This window comes from Podarcis gaigeae (assembly GCF_964106915.1).
Source record: "Podarcis gaigeae genome assembly, chromosome: 5".
Lineage (NCBI taxonomy): Eukaryota > Metazoa > Chordata > Lepidosauria > Squamata > Lacertidae > Podarcis > Podarcis gaigeae.
Genome location: NC_139681.1, coordinates 91,356,691 through 91,374,998, shown reverse-complemented (window position 1 = coordinate 91,374,998; position 18,308 = coordinate 91,356,691). Strand labels below are relative to the sequence as shown.

The window sequence follows — 18,308 nt, the reverse complement described above, 5'->3', positions numbered from 1 at the left end:
TAAATATTTTAAAACAATGCCTACATTCTCTCTCTCTATCTCCTTGCAGCTTAAACTTAGGTACATGTTGAAAGGGTTCTTTGGTCTAGTAAATCAAGTATTATACAGTTATAGGTATTGAGAGATGGAGAACGTTTGATTTTTTTAGTTACTCTTGATCCTAAAATTTCCTAAAATACTAGAATTTATTTAAAAACTTTTTAAAAATTAAAATCACATTGATATTAAATTGATTTAATTAGAATTAATGTGAATGTGGGTTCAAACCACCTCCACCACACTTCAGGATGTCTGCTGGTCTTCAACCATACTGTCAGGCACCATTAGTCTTTGAAGTTGGAAGCTGGTTCTCTCGTTCCAACATACTGGAGGAGGAAACTGCAGGCCTTATCGCCTATCAAGAAAATCTTGGTACTGTAATGGGTGGAAAGTCGCCTTTTTAATGCAGGCTATCACATGACCCTGGACTTCAATACCACACAACTTTACTATAAAATCTGATGCTATATAATCTATAAACTTCCTCGGCCCAGCAGTCTGATCAACTTGTTATGACGACTTAGTATGTAATTGCATGGCTGAAATCTACCATGCTGTATTCCTCCTGGTTTCCAAATACCATTCATATCTTTCAAGCTACTACAATTATTTTCACTACCCATTTATCTATGGTGTATATACACAGGACAAATTTTCTTGGCTTGCCTCTCAACTTTTGCCAGTTCCGTGTTCCATTGTCCAGATTCACCTGTCTTCATTGAAGCCTCTGGTATGAAAGATTTCCAGAGGGAATGAGCATACCTGATGTTGGAAATAAGAAATAAAAAGGCTCATCTCAAGCATGTTGGATTGTGGGAGGAACAGGTGCTACAATTCAGAATGCGGCAGCTAGACTGGTGACTGGGAGTGGCCGCCAGGACCACATAACACCAGTCCTGAGAGATCTGCATTGGCTCCCAGTATGTTTCCGAGCACAATTCAAAGTGTTGGCACTGACCTTTAAAGCCCTAAACAGCCTTGGTCCAGTATCCCTGAAGGAGTGTCTCCACCCCCATCGTTCAGCCGGACACTGAGAACCAGCACTGTGGGCCTTCTGGTGGTTCCCTCATTGCGAGAAGTGAGGTTGCAGGGAACCAGATAATGGCACCCGCCCTGTGGAATGCCCTCCCTTCAAATATGAAGGAAATAAGCAGCTATCTTCTTTTTAAAAGACATCTGAAGGCAGCCCTGTTTAGGGATTGGAAGCCGTCCAGAGTGGCTGGGGAAACTCAGCCAGATGGGCGGGGTAAAATAAATAAATAAATAAATAAATAAATAAATAAATAAATAAATAAAATAATTACAATGATGAGAGCTGGGGGAGAGGCAGGAGCTGATGGGCTCATAGTCCCAAAGCAAAACAATTCAAACACAAACACTAACAAAGTATCAACAATGTACAATGCACAACAATGTGCACAAAAACTTCCAAAGTATCACAGAACCCAAACATGTTTCACTATTGGTCTTCTGAATGGTCTCCATGTTTAGCATATAAAGCAAATGTGACCTTACAAATAATAAAACAAATTCTAAACACACAAATCAGATAAAACACCCCTAGCTGCAGCTAGGAGTCATGAGGAATGAGCACCAAATCCCTTGATGACCATACCAAGCAACTATTGTACATATATATGGTAAATAACATTTGGGACAGGATAGAGCCTTAAAGCTCAATTGCCACGGGGTCACTCAATGCTACTGTCTAGAAACGACTCTGCACATAAGAACGGAATCACTGTATTATTGTGGCCCTTGCCCCAACCCCCAAAATTGTTCCAGGAGTCAATGGACAATGGAATCAGCAGCTGCTGACGCACTCAGAAGAATCAGTAAGTTCACACTCCACCCCTGAATCTCTCTCTTGAAGCCAGTCATCAACCAGCGTGACCAAAATGTTATCTGTGCCAAAAATGGGTCTGAAGCCAGACTGAAAATGTGGCAGTATAACCTGCTTCATTGAAGAATGTCTGGAGTTGGATGACTACCCACTCCCTCAATAATCTTGGTCCAAAAATGGATCTTGTCAGTTGGATCATGGTTATTTAAAAACTCAGGGTACAGGAGGGGGTGCAGCACAACCCCTTTCAGGGCAGCAGGACGGACCTGACCAATCCCCTCTGACAAGCTCTAATAAGCTATGACAGGCTAATGCCCTAAGAGAGAATATTATGAAAATGATTTATAGGTGGTACATGACCCCTGTCAAGCTTGCAAAAATTTACCACTTGCCTGATAATAAATGTTGGAAATGTAAAGAAAATGAAGGTACATTCTTTCACCTTTGGTGGACGTGCCCAAAGATTAAGGCGTTCTGGGAAATGATATATAATGAACTGAAAAAGGTATTTAAATATACCTTTCTGAAGAAACCAGAGGCCTTTCTCTTGGGTATTGTTGGCCAATTGGTGCCAATGAAGGATAGAACATTCTTTATGTACGCTACAACAGCAGCAAGAATACTCATTGCAAAGTATTGGAAGACACAAGACCTACCCACCTTGGAAGAATGGCAGATTAAGGTGACAGACTATATGGGACTGGCAGAAATGACTGGCAGAATCCAAGACCAGGGGAGAGAGACAGCGGAAGAAGATTGGAAGAAATTTAAGGACTATCTTAAGAAACATTGCAAAATTAATGAATGTTAGAATGACGTTGGTTTAAGAAACCAGAGGCCTTCCTTTTGGGGATTGTTGGCCAGAGGGTGTTAAAGAATGATAGAACATTTTTTATGTATGCAACAACAGCAGCAAGGATACTCGTCGCTAAATATTGGAAAACTCAAGATTTGCCCACACTGGAAGAATGGCAGATGCAACTGATAGACTATATGGAGCTAGCAGAAATGACTGGCAGAATCCGAGACCTGATAGAGAAAACAGTGGAAGAGGAATGGAAGAAATTCAAGGACTATCTACAAAAACACTGTAAACTGTATGAGAGTTAAGAAGGATGAGAGATTTTGAAAATAATTGGGCACCATAAAACTTGGTGAAAGGACTGCGAGAATGAGTAAACATTATGAGAAAAATAAATTTTGAATAAATTTTATGGTAATAGAGATTTAAGACCTAGATAAAAATATTCAAAGTTAGGGACAAAATATTGGAAAAGTGTACATTATGAATGGAAACAAGGTGATAATTTGCTGGCTAAGGCTTTATAAATTTGGAAAGTAGGAGTGAGAGATGTGAGGAAGTTCAAAGATGAAAAGAAGGAATATTGTTTGTTCTATGTTATGCTGTTTTTTCTTTCTTTCTTCCTATTGTATTAAAAAAAACCCCTTAATAATAATTTTATTAAAAAATATATAGAATGACGTTGGTTTAGAAATTACGTGGTTTCCAGCTGTAATGGATAAGTAAAATGAAAATAAAGGTTAAAAATTAAATGAAAAACAAGGGAAAGGATTTGCTGAATTAATAAATCAGAAACTGGAATACAGAAAGGGGAGGTATGAGGAAGTCGGGGAAGTAAGTTACAAGAAAATAAGGGATTGAAATTATACTTGTTTTTTGTTATTTTTGTCTGTATTCAATAAAAATCTTTAAAAAAAAAAATCTATGACAGGCAATGGTCGAGAGGGTAAGCTGCACCACTTCAGGCACCAAGTTCACATCCTGCCACTGCATTAACTCAAATTGATCTCAAACAACAGGGTCAGATAGTCCTCCAGACACTTCCAAAACTGTACTAATAGCAGTGCCAAGATTGGGATAAGTAGGGATGAGCGATTCCGTCAGTTTGGTTTCTCTCAGTCCATCCCCCCCCCCCCCCCCGCATCTTAAATTCAGTTCTCCATATTTCCACATTGGCTTCTGGCTTTCTTATTTTACTGCCCTGCGAGAAATGGGAAGGTGTCATCCCTGCCCTCCCTCTGCCAAAGCCTCACTTATTGGGCTTGTGCACTGGAAGCTGCCATCACGAGAAACTAGTGGTGGCGATTCTGCTGCCTGAGGTGGGTGCTCCAGTCTGCCTCATAGGCGGGCCAGCTCTGAACCTATGTTACAATGGACATTTTAACCGATTTGCCTGTGGACACAGTACATCAAAATGCACATTTTGATATGATTCTTAAAATACATATTTTGATAAACTGACAGATTCCCAGTGTATACAACGCATACAAGATGGTATTTCAAGCTTCTTAAAGCATCAAACAATATCAAGCAATATCTAGGAGGAATGGACCCAGCTGATGGACAGTCCAGCATAACTGAGCTTCCATTTATGTGCTTGCACATCTAAGAAATGTGGCTGAACAGCTGTAATTGTATTTCATTCTGAATGTACATCCAGAATCTAGTGGAGCAATTTTCTCTGAAAAGCGTTTCTCCTGCATTAATAGCTGAAGACTGATCAAGTAGTAAAGTGGGTTTTGAAGTTTTATCCCTTTACAATTTTCAGCAGAACAAATCACTTAGAAATTTCAAATTTCATTAATTAAATATGTGAGCAAGGACAACTACACAATGGCTGAGGTTTAATACAAGTCATACATCTCCTTCAGATTGAGGACAAACTATAAGCACGTCTATAATTTTTCTTCTTTGGATTCTGAGTGGAAAATGGAACATGTTAAGGCAACAGATTAAATAAATGGTTCTGGAATGAGAAATATATTCCTCTTCTGCAGTAATGTATAAAAAAGCACAAGAATCTAGAAGGTTTATGATTCTGTTTATGATAGAAAGTCTCATCAACCTTTGGTTCTTGTTATTTGTTTACTATGAAAATACAATAAAAGTTAAATCAAGGTTTGTACAGTCCATAACTATTATTTAACATAAAATGATGATTATCATTTATTTATTTTATTTCTGTCCTAGTTTTCCTCCTAAAGGAGCCCAGGGTGGTTCTACAAGATCATGAATGTAGTCCATACATAATAGTTTTATTTGTTGTAGTTGGCATCGGTCTGTTTTGAGAGACAATGGAATAAGCCTCTGGGAGTGAAGTTCAACTGCTGCATTAAAGGTAAAGGTAAAAGGGACCCATGTCCATTAGGTCCAGTCATGACCGACTCTGGGGTTGCGGCACTCATCTCGCTTTATTGGCTGAGGGAGCTGGAGCACAGCTTCTGGGTCATGTGGCCAGCATGAGTAAGCCGCTTCTGGCGAACCAGAGCAGCACACGGACACGCCGTTTATCTTCCCGCCAGAGTGGTACCTATTTATCCACTTGCACTTTGAGGTGCTTTCGAACTGCTAGGTTGGCAGGAGCAGGGACCGAGCAACGGGAGCTCACCCTGTCGCGGGGATTCAAACTGCCGACCTTCTGATCGGCAAGTCCTAGGCTCTGTGGTTTAACCCACAGCGCCACCCGCGTCACCAAAGTGACCACCCCCCTGGGGCACAAGCCTGGGCAGTGTGTATGGAGCTCCTGAGCTGCTCAGACAACAAGATGCCCCACTTCTTGCCCTCACTCATGTGGACCAAAGGAAAGCAGAGCAATACATTTGGCACCAGTTTGGTTTCAGAAGTTGCCAGAAGGAGGCGTACAAAGTACCATCCAAACATCTTAGGGACCACACTCCAAATTTGTGTATGGTTTACTCCCTAGCCCTATTTACTCCCTAAGATATTCTGCAAGGCAGCGAAGGTTTAGGATCAGAGTTTTCCTTCTCTTAGATGAGCTACCTTCCCAGGGAGACAAGCCCCATCTGCCCATGATGAAGACACCTAAAACACCAACAACATATTTCTGATATGGGGGAAATTTGTGGAATATCTGGAACATATAAGTGAGGGACAGATAACGCTAATGGGATTTAAAGAAGCACTGTGAAAGACTAAGAAATATTGTCTAAAGGGAATAGAAAGAAAGATATAAACAATGTCAATACAAAATTAAGAAATGTGCAACTTAAATTAAACTACGGATGATTTACGGATAAGCTGGAGGAAGTCCTGAAAAGGAATATGTTGTGAAATTTTGATGTGAAACTAATATGTTTTTGTTTGTTTTTTATTTTGATATAAATTAATAAAAATTCATTTTTTTAAAAAAACACCAACAACATCAGGAGGCCAACAACATCAGTAGGGCTACAGGTGAGCCAGCCCTGCTTTGCAGAAAAGAGAGACAGTGAAACAGGCAAAGACCACCCCAGGGCCTGCTGAGGATGGACACATGTATGTCGCCCACTACAGGATAATCTATCAGCAAATGTTCTGGGGAAATTTTACTCTATTTATTTATTCAATTTCTATCAACTGAGGATCACAGGACGGTTTACAATATAAAAAACCAAGAAAAATACATAACATAGTAACTAACAAAAATAACTACTCCCATCTCCAACAGTTTAAAAGGCCATAGACTATTTAATTAGCCAAAGGAAAGGATTCTGATAACATTTTCATATTTTTTAAAAATGTTTTAAAAAGTTGTAATTTAACGACAATCCACAATGGAAGGTTTATATCCTGAAAGGCAAGATATAAATAATTGTGAGATTATTAAAAAAAATCCAATATCATAATGCCATTATAGAAACTTGGAATATTGTTTAGTTCTACTTGCCACAGCTCAGCCAATGAACAACTCCCCTAGAAGGAAATGTTACATTTGGAGCTTTTTATTTTTTTTAAAAAAAGGTGGGTTGTTGGGAGGGGCAATGACAGAGTTGTACAAAGTTATGCACGATGTTTAGAAACACTAGTTCCCAGGGTTATCCAAGGAAGCAGAATGCTGGAGGATTCAGGTCAGGCAAAAGGGAGTACGTCTTTTCAAAGTGCATAGTAAAACTGTGGAATTTGCTCTTAGAAGAGGTAATGATGCCCACCATCATTGGCTTTAAAAGATTAGACAGATTCACGGAGGAAATTCATGAAAATATCAAGGTTATGCATTCAAAAAGCTAAAGTAATGATGTATCAAATAAGCAAATGAGTGTCATATCATAGCACAAATGTTCCATTTCTGGGAGCCATAGCCATGCTGCTATGGTTACCCAACAGCCTTCTAGAACTGGTGATGTCATAAAGATGTTCGTATAAAGGATTCAGTTTGCTATTGCCATACAAGCCACACTAGCTGGTAAATGTGGCCATTATGTTGCCAGTGGTCAACAAAACCCATTTTTTAAGAGCATAGAAGCCAAGCACTGGCTAAGAGTCAGTGTTCTTCCTTTCTAAGACTTTTATTTTTCTACTCTTTATTTTGGGGAATGAATGAAGAGAGGGTTGTAAGTTGTGCAGATGCTATAGAAGAAGATGCAAATGCTGCTGGCGAAGAGCACACTTCTAGGTGTTTCCAAGCCTCAGCCTTGTGTTGCTGCATCCCTAGAAGGTATGAATGGTTATTTTTTCCCACACAGCAGCTGATTTGTTGGAAGACAAATTTTAGAGATGGCATTTCCCAGATAAGAGAACCAAGCAATGTTTAGAGAGCCATGAATTCAGGAGTGTCAGCTTGGCACTACGACCATGGGTGTCCGGGGCTGTGGGTGCCATGCAGTGTGCATGGCCCTTGCCCCGAAATCTGTGGGTGCCCAGCCCCCTCATGGAGAATTTTGTGGGTGCTCGGGCACCCTGGGCCCCAGGGAATAAGCACCTATGCATGAATGTAACAGTCTATAACAGAGCTTTCCAAACTTCCCATGTTGGTGACATGCATCATTTCACGACACACTAATTCAGTTTTACTAGCAAACCAGAGGTTAAACTAATCCCTTTCCAGTCCCAGAAGGAGTGCAGGGAGTATTCACACAACAGACCTACACACTGCAGCCAACATCCTAACGTGTTTTGACACCCAGTTTGGAAAGCTCTGGTCTTTGTTAAGCACTTACAAATTCTTACAAATTTATAATTAGGCACACTGGTTGAGGTCACTGTTAGGCTGTTATGATATTAGGATACAGGGCTGAGAAGAGATCCTCATTTCAGTCCCTATTCATATCTTGTATGTTGACAGGCGGTTGTACTTACCAGGGAGGAGACCCAAGGGCAGAAAGAAGAAAAACGAGAAAAAGAATTATCCTGAAGATCTATCCTGTGATGTCACCATGTTTGAGCAAAGACAGCAGAACATGGGTCAAGACTATTGGAAGATGACACCTGCAGGTGACGTGGGTGTACAAACAGAGGCTATCAAGCCAACTTTGGCAGTATGTACCCAGCCTTATGACAGAAAACTTCAAGATCCCCATATACCTTTGCCTTTAAATGATATATTTTTGGAAGAAAAGCAAGGAGAATGTGATGAAAAAACAAGTGCAAATACTTTCCAAATGCCACAACAAAAGGAGGGATCAGATAATATGAGTGTATTATCTTTGGAAAAGGTAAAGAAAAAGGTAGTGGGTGCAAAATTAGAGGGTGATCCCTCTGAAGAAGGGAAGGAGTATCTAATTATGGCAGCTGAAGAAAGCAGACAACATAGAAAATCTGAATTGCTGAGTGCAGTGCTCCAAGAAGTAACCGATGAAAAGGAACAACAAAAAGGAAGAGATCATGCAGGGATTATATTGGAAGGTTTGCCTTGTAAGAAGGACCAGAAGCGGAGTCACCAAGATGTGCCATTTCAGGAGCTGCAGCAGGCTAGAGAACTAGAACCAAACAGTACATCGACTGCCAGTGAAAACAAAACTCAGGAGGAACAAAACACAAGTATTGATTCCAAGGACGCAACTTCTTTGCAGGAACTGTTCAACCAACCAGCTGTACCATGCAATGAGGAACAGCAGGTTGGGAGGCAACAACAACATGGTATGGGTATCACCCATAACATGGAGAAACCAGTGTTCTGGAGTCAAATAAATCCTGTATCTAAAGGAGATGTTCACAAGGAGGAGCAGGCTTACAAAGATAACACAAACCAGGAGGTACAGCAGCTTGTGGAACAAAAATACCCAGATATTTTGTCTACCATGTGTGGAAATGATGAACAAGAACAGCCAGAAGTACAACAGCTTTTAGATTTTGTAAGAGAAACCTCCTCCAATGAGATAAACTTGTTTGACCAAGAAGATCAACTGCCTATTTTACCCAAAGCTATGAGCTTTCCATTGGCGGACACAACCTGTGAGAAGGTACAGGAAGACACACAAGCTTTCAGAAGCTCAACATTAGAGAGCTTTCTCAGCATGTCAGAAGATCATCAGTATGTTCCCCACCAGAAGGATCTACAAGCTGTTGCAAAAGAAAACATAACTACATTGCCCCTGGGTGTAGCTTGCACAATGGATCTGCAACAACTAGCATATATAAACAGTTTGCCTCAGGATGTTGTTACTCATGTTGCAAAGCAAAAACACTCAGATGCACAGCAGCTTCTTTTACTGGAACAAATTAGCACACACCATGATGAAAAGGAAATGCAAGAAGGTCTAGATTATGCACATTCCGGATGTAAGGGCACTGCCTATACTGAAGAACAGGAGAAGCAAAAGCTCAGTGCATCAGAACATACTACTACACTTCCTGACAACCTAAGCTATGAGAAAGAACAGCAAAGAAAATTGGACTGTGGGGATTCTGGGTCTGAGGGCACCTATGACAAGGAGGACCAGGACCACCAGGGTACTCTTTACTTAGAAGTGCAACGGCCTCTAGGACTTGCAAAGCTGAGCTCTTTGCCTCTGAGTGGAACCTCTGAAGAACTGTGTGTAAGAAAGGACAACCTATACACTGGCATTCTTGAAATACCCTCCCTGAATGAAGAGCAAGAAGCTGAGGACGATGAGAGCATGGTGCATATGCTTGCTTCCTCCAAAGACAATGCAATAGCGCAGGAACAAGAAGCACAACCACTTCCTATGTTCCCACAGGCAGGATGCAACACAGAAGGGGAGCAACTGGAGACATGGCATATCCAGAAGACAACATCCATACCGTATGAGGAGCAGCAGGAAAGGGAACAACTGAACCTGGGCATGACCTGTGAGGAGCATCAGAAGAAGGGAAAATGGGGTCTGTCAAGCACCACATTCCCTTCTACTACTAAGGAGGATGAGGGGCATATATAAGGTGATCATTTCCTTCATTTGAGGCAAAATCCTCAAAATTACTACTTTTGCTGTCTCAGAAACTACCTCCACTGAAATATGAAAGCTGAAGAGATATTACTTCTTTTTAAGTTTTGCACAAAGGTACAGTTTATATGTAGATTAAGTCAAAAAGTAAACAAAATTGAAAATAATTGCTGTGGTGATGACTATTTGTTGAGCCTATTTGTTTCATAGTGTTTTGTTTGCTTGTTTAGTCGTTTAGTGGTGTCCGACTCTTCGTGACCCCTTGTGTGGAATCTACAACACTGCCACCATGTGTTACCAGGGGTCTTTGATCAAGTAACAGTACATTCTTCTTCTTCTTGTTTAGTCGTTTAGTCGTGTCCGACTCTTCGTGACCCCATGGACCAGAGCACGCCAGGCACTCCTGTCTTCCACTGCCTCCCGCAGTTTGGTCAAACTCATGCTGGTAGCTTCGAGAACACTGTCCAACCATCTCGTCCTATGTCATCCCCCTCTCCTTGTGCCCTCCATCTTTCCCAACATCAGGGTCTTTTCCAGGGAGTCTTCTCTTCTCATGAGGTGGCCAAAGTACTGGAGCCTCAACTTCACGATCTGTCCTTCCAGTGAGCATTCAGGGCTGATTTCCTTCAGAATGGATAGGTTTGATCTTCTTGCAGTCCATGGGACTCTCAAGAGTCTCCTCCAGCACCATAATTCAAAAGCATCAATTCTTCGGCGATCAGCCTTCTTGATGGTCCAGCTCTCACTTCCATACATCACTACTGGGAAAACCATGGCTTTAACTATACGGACCTTTGTTGGCAAGGTGATGTCTCTGCTTTGAAACTACAACGTTTCAAGGAAACTAAATGTTAAAAGGATCTGGATCAGATCAGTGGGAAGTTTTTGGAATACAGGTATGGAGTTTTTACTCAGAGGCAGTAACTAATGAGAAAAGCTACAAACCCATAATATTACTATGCAGAGGCCTTTAAGCAGACGCTTGACAACCATATGTCAGGAGTGCTCTGATGGTGTTTCCTGCTTGGCAGGGGGTTGGACTCGATGGCCCTTGTGGTCTCTTCCAACTCTATGATTCTATGATACTATGATTCTACTAGATTTTAGCATACTAATGTTAAGAATGATGACCAATCCACTTGCTACATAGTTCCAATGTCTTAGACAGTTTGGTGAAGGAGTAAACATGGATCCCATCTGAAGACTGTGACACTGGAAAGCCACAGCCAGTTGTAGCTTTCCAGAACTTCTGTGCATAATGAAAAATCTACATATAAAATTGTCATGTGCTATGATTAGATACAGGATGAATCCCCCACTACTGTTTGCAGATAGCTTTGCTTGAACTATTTACCCAGAAGTATGAACTAAGTCAAATTATTTTTTGGGTTTTCTGATACTCTCCCCAAGGACATAGAGACTTCTTCTATGTCTTAGTGCAGTGGTTCCCAATTAGCTAATTAGTGAGGACCCCCATTTTTTCAAAAGCCAAGTCATGGGCAGCCTGCTTATGAAAATTTTGATAACTCTATGCTAGTTACCTCTGCAAAGCAATTTTTTGAACAAAATGTAGTGTAGCCCCTAATAAGCAAAGGATTTTAAGTATACTAAAAAACAGAGCAGGGCTGAGTGATATCTGGTTTTCAACATTATGATATATCAGCAGCTAAACAGCGCAATATTCTGATATATCACTATATCTGAAATTAGAGATCAGGAGCGGGGATGAGGGAAGAAGCAGCCGTGGAGATCGGATGGGTGGTAGGAGAGGAAGAGGAGTCACCTCCACCACATGGTTTGAGTGGGAGGGGTGAGGGTCAGTGGCAAAGCTGCACACTCTGGCACCGGGGGGCGGAGAGCAGGCAAGGACGTGGCTGGTGTTCATCCCAGGGGGCGTGGCATATTGCCCGTGAGGGCATGGTGTGCATCCCAGGGGCGTGGCGCGCCGCCTGTGGGGGGGTGGCCTGCGTGCTGGGGGCATGGTGACCTCCCGCAGGGGCATGGCACCCAGCGCGGTGGGGGGTCGCATGGCCACCCACCCCACCCCGTCTTTTATTTTGCCTGTCCTGTCCTGTATTTTGTCCAACCAAAGGTGGCAACCCTAGCCAGTCCATATCTCACAGGAATGTTGTGAGGATAAAAAGGAGTGGGTCACACATGCTGTCTTGGGCTCCTTGGAGTTAAAACAGATATAGATGAAAATGCTACTACTAATTTATCACAAAAGTCAGTAAAAGCCCAAGGAATCAGGATGTGAATGTTTAATGAAATTTTAGCATGAGAACAAAATAAATTTGGTTCGCACACATGACCCAACACCTATACGACAGATGTGTTCGGTTTAAATCAAGTTGAATAAAAAATATTTAAAGTACGGTATGCACAACTAAAACAGCTCCTGCTGGGTTAATAGAGTTTAAAAGAACTGCTATGAGAGTGCCTAGAATAAGAATAAAATGCAACTGTTCATAAATAAGTAGAATCCATTTCACACTTTATCCCTGGAGACAAGAAGTTATGAGCTCAAGATTTGTTTCTTCTTTATTTGAAATAGCTCATGCAGTTTGGATTTTGGAAAATAACAACAACATTTGTGCGACTTCGTTTCATATTTACACCTGCCAGGTATTTGACTACAGGCTTATTTGATTTCTTTGGGAAGATTTTCACTCCCCTGGTGTGTGAGTGAAGCAATAGCAAGATTGTGAAATTTACAAGTATCACATAATGTGTTTATTATGGCTATTCCTCTGTCACGGCAGCCAAGGAACCCCTTTGGGGCTAGATAAAAAGTTTGCCAAAAATAAAATTCAAATATCCTTTGAATCAAAACAAGATAAAAAGAAGATCTACGCCACCACTGTCAATGCTGCCACTTCCAAAACATATGCTCCAATAAAACATGAAAGCTTTGGGGGCCTGCTTTTTGCAAGCTTCAGTAGCTTGCGCTTCCTTCCCCTCTCCCCCCCATGATCTATTATTAAAATGCATCGCCTGAATTTGCGTACTAAATGGCATGCTACACATTCTCAATGATCTCCAGTTTATTTAAAGGAGCATTATCATCTTCAAACAACTTATTAGAGAAGATGGATTTCTTTATCCAATGCAGTCATTTTTTGTGCTATTTGTTCATAAACAAGACACCAGATATAAGGACATCCAGCAGAATGTCTGACAATATACAGCAATAATCAAACGAATACAAAAGGGAGGCACAACTGCCAGAAAACACTCAGGTGCCAGGAAATCACCCCACCACCACCACCCTCTACTCACCCACTAGCTGAGAGCAATCCCCTCCAATGCTCAGAGTCCTCACCGCAACTCAGTAAGGGGGAACCATAACCTAGGAAGGCTTGGAACTAGCTGAAGGCTTTTGTTTCATTGTGATCTTCAGGTGTTGTGTGCCTGGATCAGAAAATAAACTGGGGCAGGTTTGCCCTTTCCTACCATGTTCCACACACAAACCTTTTTAAAGAGCTCTGTTTGTACCCCAAAAGAGATGCAACATTATGAATAGCTAAAAGTGCTAAAGGCTTTTAAAGTATAGATGTGGATAAGTACTTAGTTCACGAGAAGACCCATTAAATAAATAAATACATTAGCACTCTTTCAGAACTCCTAGTCTGCACAATGGCACAATTACTAGTTGTTATTATTGTATCTTCTGTGGAGAATATTTAAATACATAACTCTCTTTTATGTGTAGATATCACTCCTAAAAAAAACCAATTTTGATGGTTGATCAAGAACACACCCTTAACTGATATAATCAACTCTAAGCTATAACAGAACAATAAAGGGGGGGGGTGTTAAAAAGAACAGATCCTTGACCACATCATCCATGATTTGGGTTTGAGTCCAACCACCTCAGGGCTATTTTCTTTATGTCTGCTCCACAATTACAGATTCCCCTTCGCTTGAGAAGCTGGAGATTTCCAAAACATGTACAAAACTTGTTTTTGTCACAGCAGCATCACTGCATGGCTAGGGGGAGCGCTCACAAGATCACAGACACTTGGGTCACCATACTACATAAGAGGAGACTGCTGGATCACGCTAATGACCCATCTTGTCCAACATCCTGTTATCACAGAGGCCATCCAGAGGTCTGTGGGAAGCCTCCAAGCAGGATCTGAGCACAAAAGCACTCTCCCCTCCCCAGCAACTGGCATTCAGAAGCGCACTGCCTCCAACCAGAGACAGAGTAGAGCCATCATCGTTAGTGGTCACTGATTTGTTAGTGGTCCATGAATTGTTGGTGGCCATGTTGGTCGCCATCACTCCCTCTTGTAGGAACAAATTCCATAGTTAACTGTGTGACGAAATACTTTCTTTTTTCTGTCCTGAACCTTCCAACATTCAGCTTCACTGATGTCTCCCAGTTCTAGTGTTATGAGAGACAGAGAAATGATTTTATAAAACTCTGTTATGTCTCCTCTTTTCCTTGCCCCAAATATTGTAAACTTTTCTCATACAGGAGTTGTTCTACCCTCTTGATCATTTTGGTTTCTGTTTAATCCTATAAGTAACTGTCTCATTTGGGTTTCTACTTAATCTTGTAAGCAACTGCCTCATGGGAGCAAGTGTCTCTCCCCCGAATAAGGAAAAGATTTAGAATTCAAAAATTAGGGACAATCCAGGAATCATTCCCATCTTTACCCGGAAATGCCAGGGGTTCAACCCAAGCCCTTCCATATCTCAGTGGTGCTCTATTAGTAAGCTAGAGTCCTCCTGTTTGCAGACTCTCAAGTTTGAAAATGAGACCTTCCCCCACATCTTACTTTGTGAAGGCGATTCTGCATTTGTGAGAGCTGTCCCCCTTTCCCCACTCTCATTTCTTAAATTCCACAAATATAAAGCGAACTCAACTGTACCATGTACCTGGATTGCACCCAGTTGACTACAACAAATGCTCTCCTTTCAGAAGCCTAGTTACCTGAAGAGAAACTACTCCCATGTCAATTAATTTTCTCAGACATGATCAAATAAAGTGAGCCCCAACATTTTTGGGGTGAGCTTCTTCCTTCAGGATTCCATGTAATGTCCATAATAAATATAGCAATATGCTATAAACTCTGTCCACTAAGATAGGAACTTGGTGTAATGCTACCTGTCTAATCCATATATTTCCCAAAACATTTGTGATACTAACAGATAGCCAGGCAATTGCAACCCCCCCCCCCAAACACCCACTTCTTTCCATGCCTCCCACCACTGAACCCTAGGGAACCAGGAATTTGACAATGGGTGTTTGATTAATCACAGTTGCATCGAAAGAGGTAAAAGAACATTTTAAAATGTTGGTATTTGTTCCTAAGCTACTAAGGGAATATTGGGGGGGGGGATAATACTTAGAGAAAAAATATCAAAGCTTTAAAGAGTAACTCCTGGTACCTTCCATGAGAGAGAAATTGGAGACTTAGATTTATACACACTTAATAAATAAGTAGAACATTATTGGTTTATTACTTTCACATAGCTGTTCCAAATGTTGCCCTGTGCTCCAGTTAGACAATAATGCAGATTGCAGAAAGATTTCTTTTCGGCAAGCTAAATGTTAGCCAAAATACTTAGAAAATCCATTCTATTAAAGAAATGCAGCACTTCAGCAAAAAGCACAGTATTTAAATGCCTCACTTAATTTTATCACATTCAAATCAAAAATGAGTTGAGTTAATCATATGTCCGACTTTTGTTCCCTTCAGGCAAAAGCAGAAAGATTTCTATTCTGGCATATGCACTAACATTCGCAAGGTATTTGGTGTTACCTTACGAGTGAAATTTAAAAGCTACCAGCATCCTGGGGTGTGGGTGTCACAAATAATCTTGAATGTGGAAGTGCCTATGATCGCCCTGACAGCATCAAGAGCACAAATTGTCCTAAATGCACCTTAAGAGACCCATCTGGAGGTGCCCACAGACATCTTGGAATTGTTGTTGGAATCCGTCTGTTTTGGGAGACGATGGAAGAGTGTGCCTTTGAGGGTGAAGTCAAACTGTTGAAGAGTTACAGTGCCTGCTGTGGCTGTAGAGAGTGATACGGGAGAGACATCTTTGTTGCAGCTAGGACAAATGAAGGTGTCCAGTTGTGATGATGCAGGTGTGCTATGGTGCTTCTTCTTTCTATGCTCCTCCCAGTGAGCATCCCTCCCTTGGTCAGTTCTGTGGATACACGACTAGACTATCTCCAGACACTGTGGTCATCAGCAAGGGATTCTCACAGGCATTAATTTGACCCAAGTCAATTCACTGACCCTCTTGATGAAGTTACAGATAGGTAGCCTCTTGATGAAGTGTAATTCAGCAGTTTCACACTGAAGTTTCACTTCGAAGTTCCTTCGTTCAAAGATGGTGACTTAAAGGTAATTTGATGAGTAACCTGAGAGTTTGAAATGTCCCCTAGCTGGTTTTTAGCTAGTTTTGCCATTTCTGATGCCAGATTTAGATCAGCTGATTTTGTGTGTGTACAGGCTGGCCTGTTTGTCCTATTTGGAATGCAGAAGGGCATTGCAGGCAGATGATGGCATACATCACAGTGGAAGAGGAGTAGGCGAATGAACCTAGACCCTTTAATAGTGTCCGTATCTCGCAATGCAATTCAAGGACTGCCATATGAATCGACCCAGACCCTGCAATCATCATCTGAGACCCTTCTTTGTCTGCCTCCTCCATGAGACGTCTGAATGGTGGCAACACCAGAATGGGCCTTTCTGCAGTGGCTCTTCATTGTGGAATGTTTTCCCTAGGAAGGCTCACCTGGTGCCTTTGTTACAAAATCATTCCTCTTCCCCCTGGCCTTTGGCTAATTAACAATCTACAGCTTTTTAAACTGGGGGTGTTGTTGTTGTTGTTGTTTGTTAGTGTGCTTTGTATTTTTGTGTTTTTATATTGTAAACCATCTTATGATCCTCAAATGAAGGGCATTGTGGAAATTTAATAAGAATAAGAATGTAGGTGGTTGTTGCTGGTGAACAGATGTTTTAGGTTTGGTTTGGGGGTTGTTTGTAAGCCTATACAGGTGTTCCATCCAAGACCCGTGAAAGGGTCATTATCCAGTATGGACTATACATCATTGATTCAGTTTGAGTGGCATTAACTGGGAGCTGTAAGTGACAAGTGGTGGTGTGTCATTAAGTCTTCTGACTCTGTTCTGTAGATCAGGCATGTTCAACAGATAGATTGTGATCTACCAGTAGATCACTGGACGTCTGCAGTAGATCACTGGTAGATCACTGGCTCCCCCCAAAGAAGCTGAACAACTGTGGCTCCCCTTAAAAAGCTCAACATTTTACCTCCTCCCTGAAAAAACTCAACAACTTTGACCCAAACTCCCAAAAAGGGGGTAGATCACTGTCAGTTTTTAACTCTGTGAGTAGATCGCAGTCTCTTGGGAGTTGGCCACCCCTGCTGTAGATTATTCCTCGGCACCAGTTGGGCATTGTTGATTTTTTCCACTTCATTAGGTAGGTAATATAATCTAAAGAATGCCTCATGTAAAATTTTAAACTGTGAGTCTCTGTCTGATGAGTCTTTAAAGATGCAGTTCTATCATAGCACTTGTCAGTAAAGAATACATTTTATTGTGTGTCCTGGGTAAACAATGGAAGCATGTAGGTATTTGTAACAGTCAGCAGCTTTCCTATATAAGATGATGCTTATACATCCATTATCTAAGTGCAGTAGTAATGAGAAAGTGAACCTCTTATGTGGACTAGTCCAGGCTCAGGTAGATAGGCTGAATTTTTCAAAATACTGATGGAACTGCCCAAGTGTCTCCTGTCTGTCATTCCAGATGATAAAAGAAATCATAAATATATCTCAGGTAGAGAAGAGGGTTTTGGGGATAGGAACTGAGAAAGCATTGTGATGCAGAACAATGCAAAAACAAAACAATTGGTATCAGCATTAGCTTTTGTCATTGATCCACAAGCACAAAATTATTACACTCCAATAAGCAACCAACTGTTTTACTAATTTTTTTTAAAACCTATGTTTATATATGTAGTTATAGAAGTTCATTATTGAATGTGTAAACTTTAAAGCAACACTTTCTTACCCATAACCTACTTGACACATGGTAGTTTACACAGAGCTCATTCAATAGAGGGGGGAAGCCCCACATGCAGTTTGGGGTGTGTGATGAGTGGCTCCAAAAATTGAAATTAATGGATAAGCCTTTGAAAGTGGGAAAGTTCTCTATGTGCACCTAAGCATCCATGTTAACAAAGAGCTGAACTGGGAAGCTGGTTTATTGTGGGGGCTTTCACACACTTTAAAG

The 18,308-nt window shown here is 41.2% G+C and overlaps 2 protein-coding genes across 10 annotated transcripts in view; one reads left to right on the top strand and one right to left on the bottom strand.

Moving 5' to 3' along the window:
* The window catches only part of LOC310845006 (uncharacterized protein), a 448,061-nt gene that overhangs the window by 168,613 nt on the left and 261,140 nt on the right, over positions 1-18,308 (bottom strand). Inside the window, exon 6 of one of the 9 annotated variants that reach the window (XR_014564413.1) lies at positions 3,928-4,045. The exons of the other annotated variants lie outside the window; for them this stretch is intronic. The gene's annotated coding sequence lies outside the window, so the exon portion shown is untranslated. Of the gene's footprint in view, positions 1-3,927; positions 4,046-18,308 lie in introns of those variants that run through there. 9 annotated transcript variants of the gene reach the window in all.
* LOC310845312 (uncharacterized protein) lies at positions 7,026-10,191 on the top strand. The gene is made up of 2 exons (XM_083740189.1): positions 7,026-7,338; positions 7,966-10,191. The coding sequence occupies exons 1-2, from the start codon at positions 7,217-7,219 to the stop codon at positions 10,016-10,018; spliced, it is 2,175 nt and encodes a 724-aa protein (XP_083596315.1). The 5' UTR covers positions 7,026-7,216; the 3' UTR covers positions 10,019-10,191.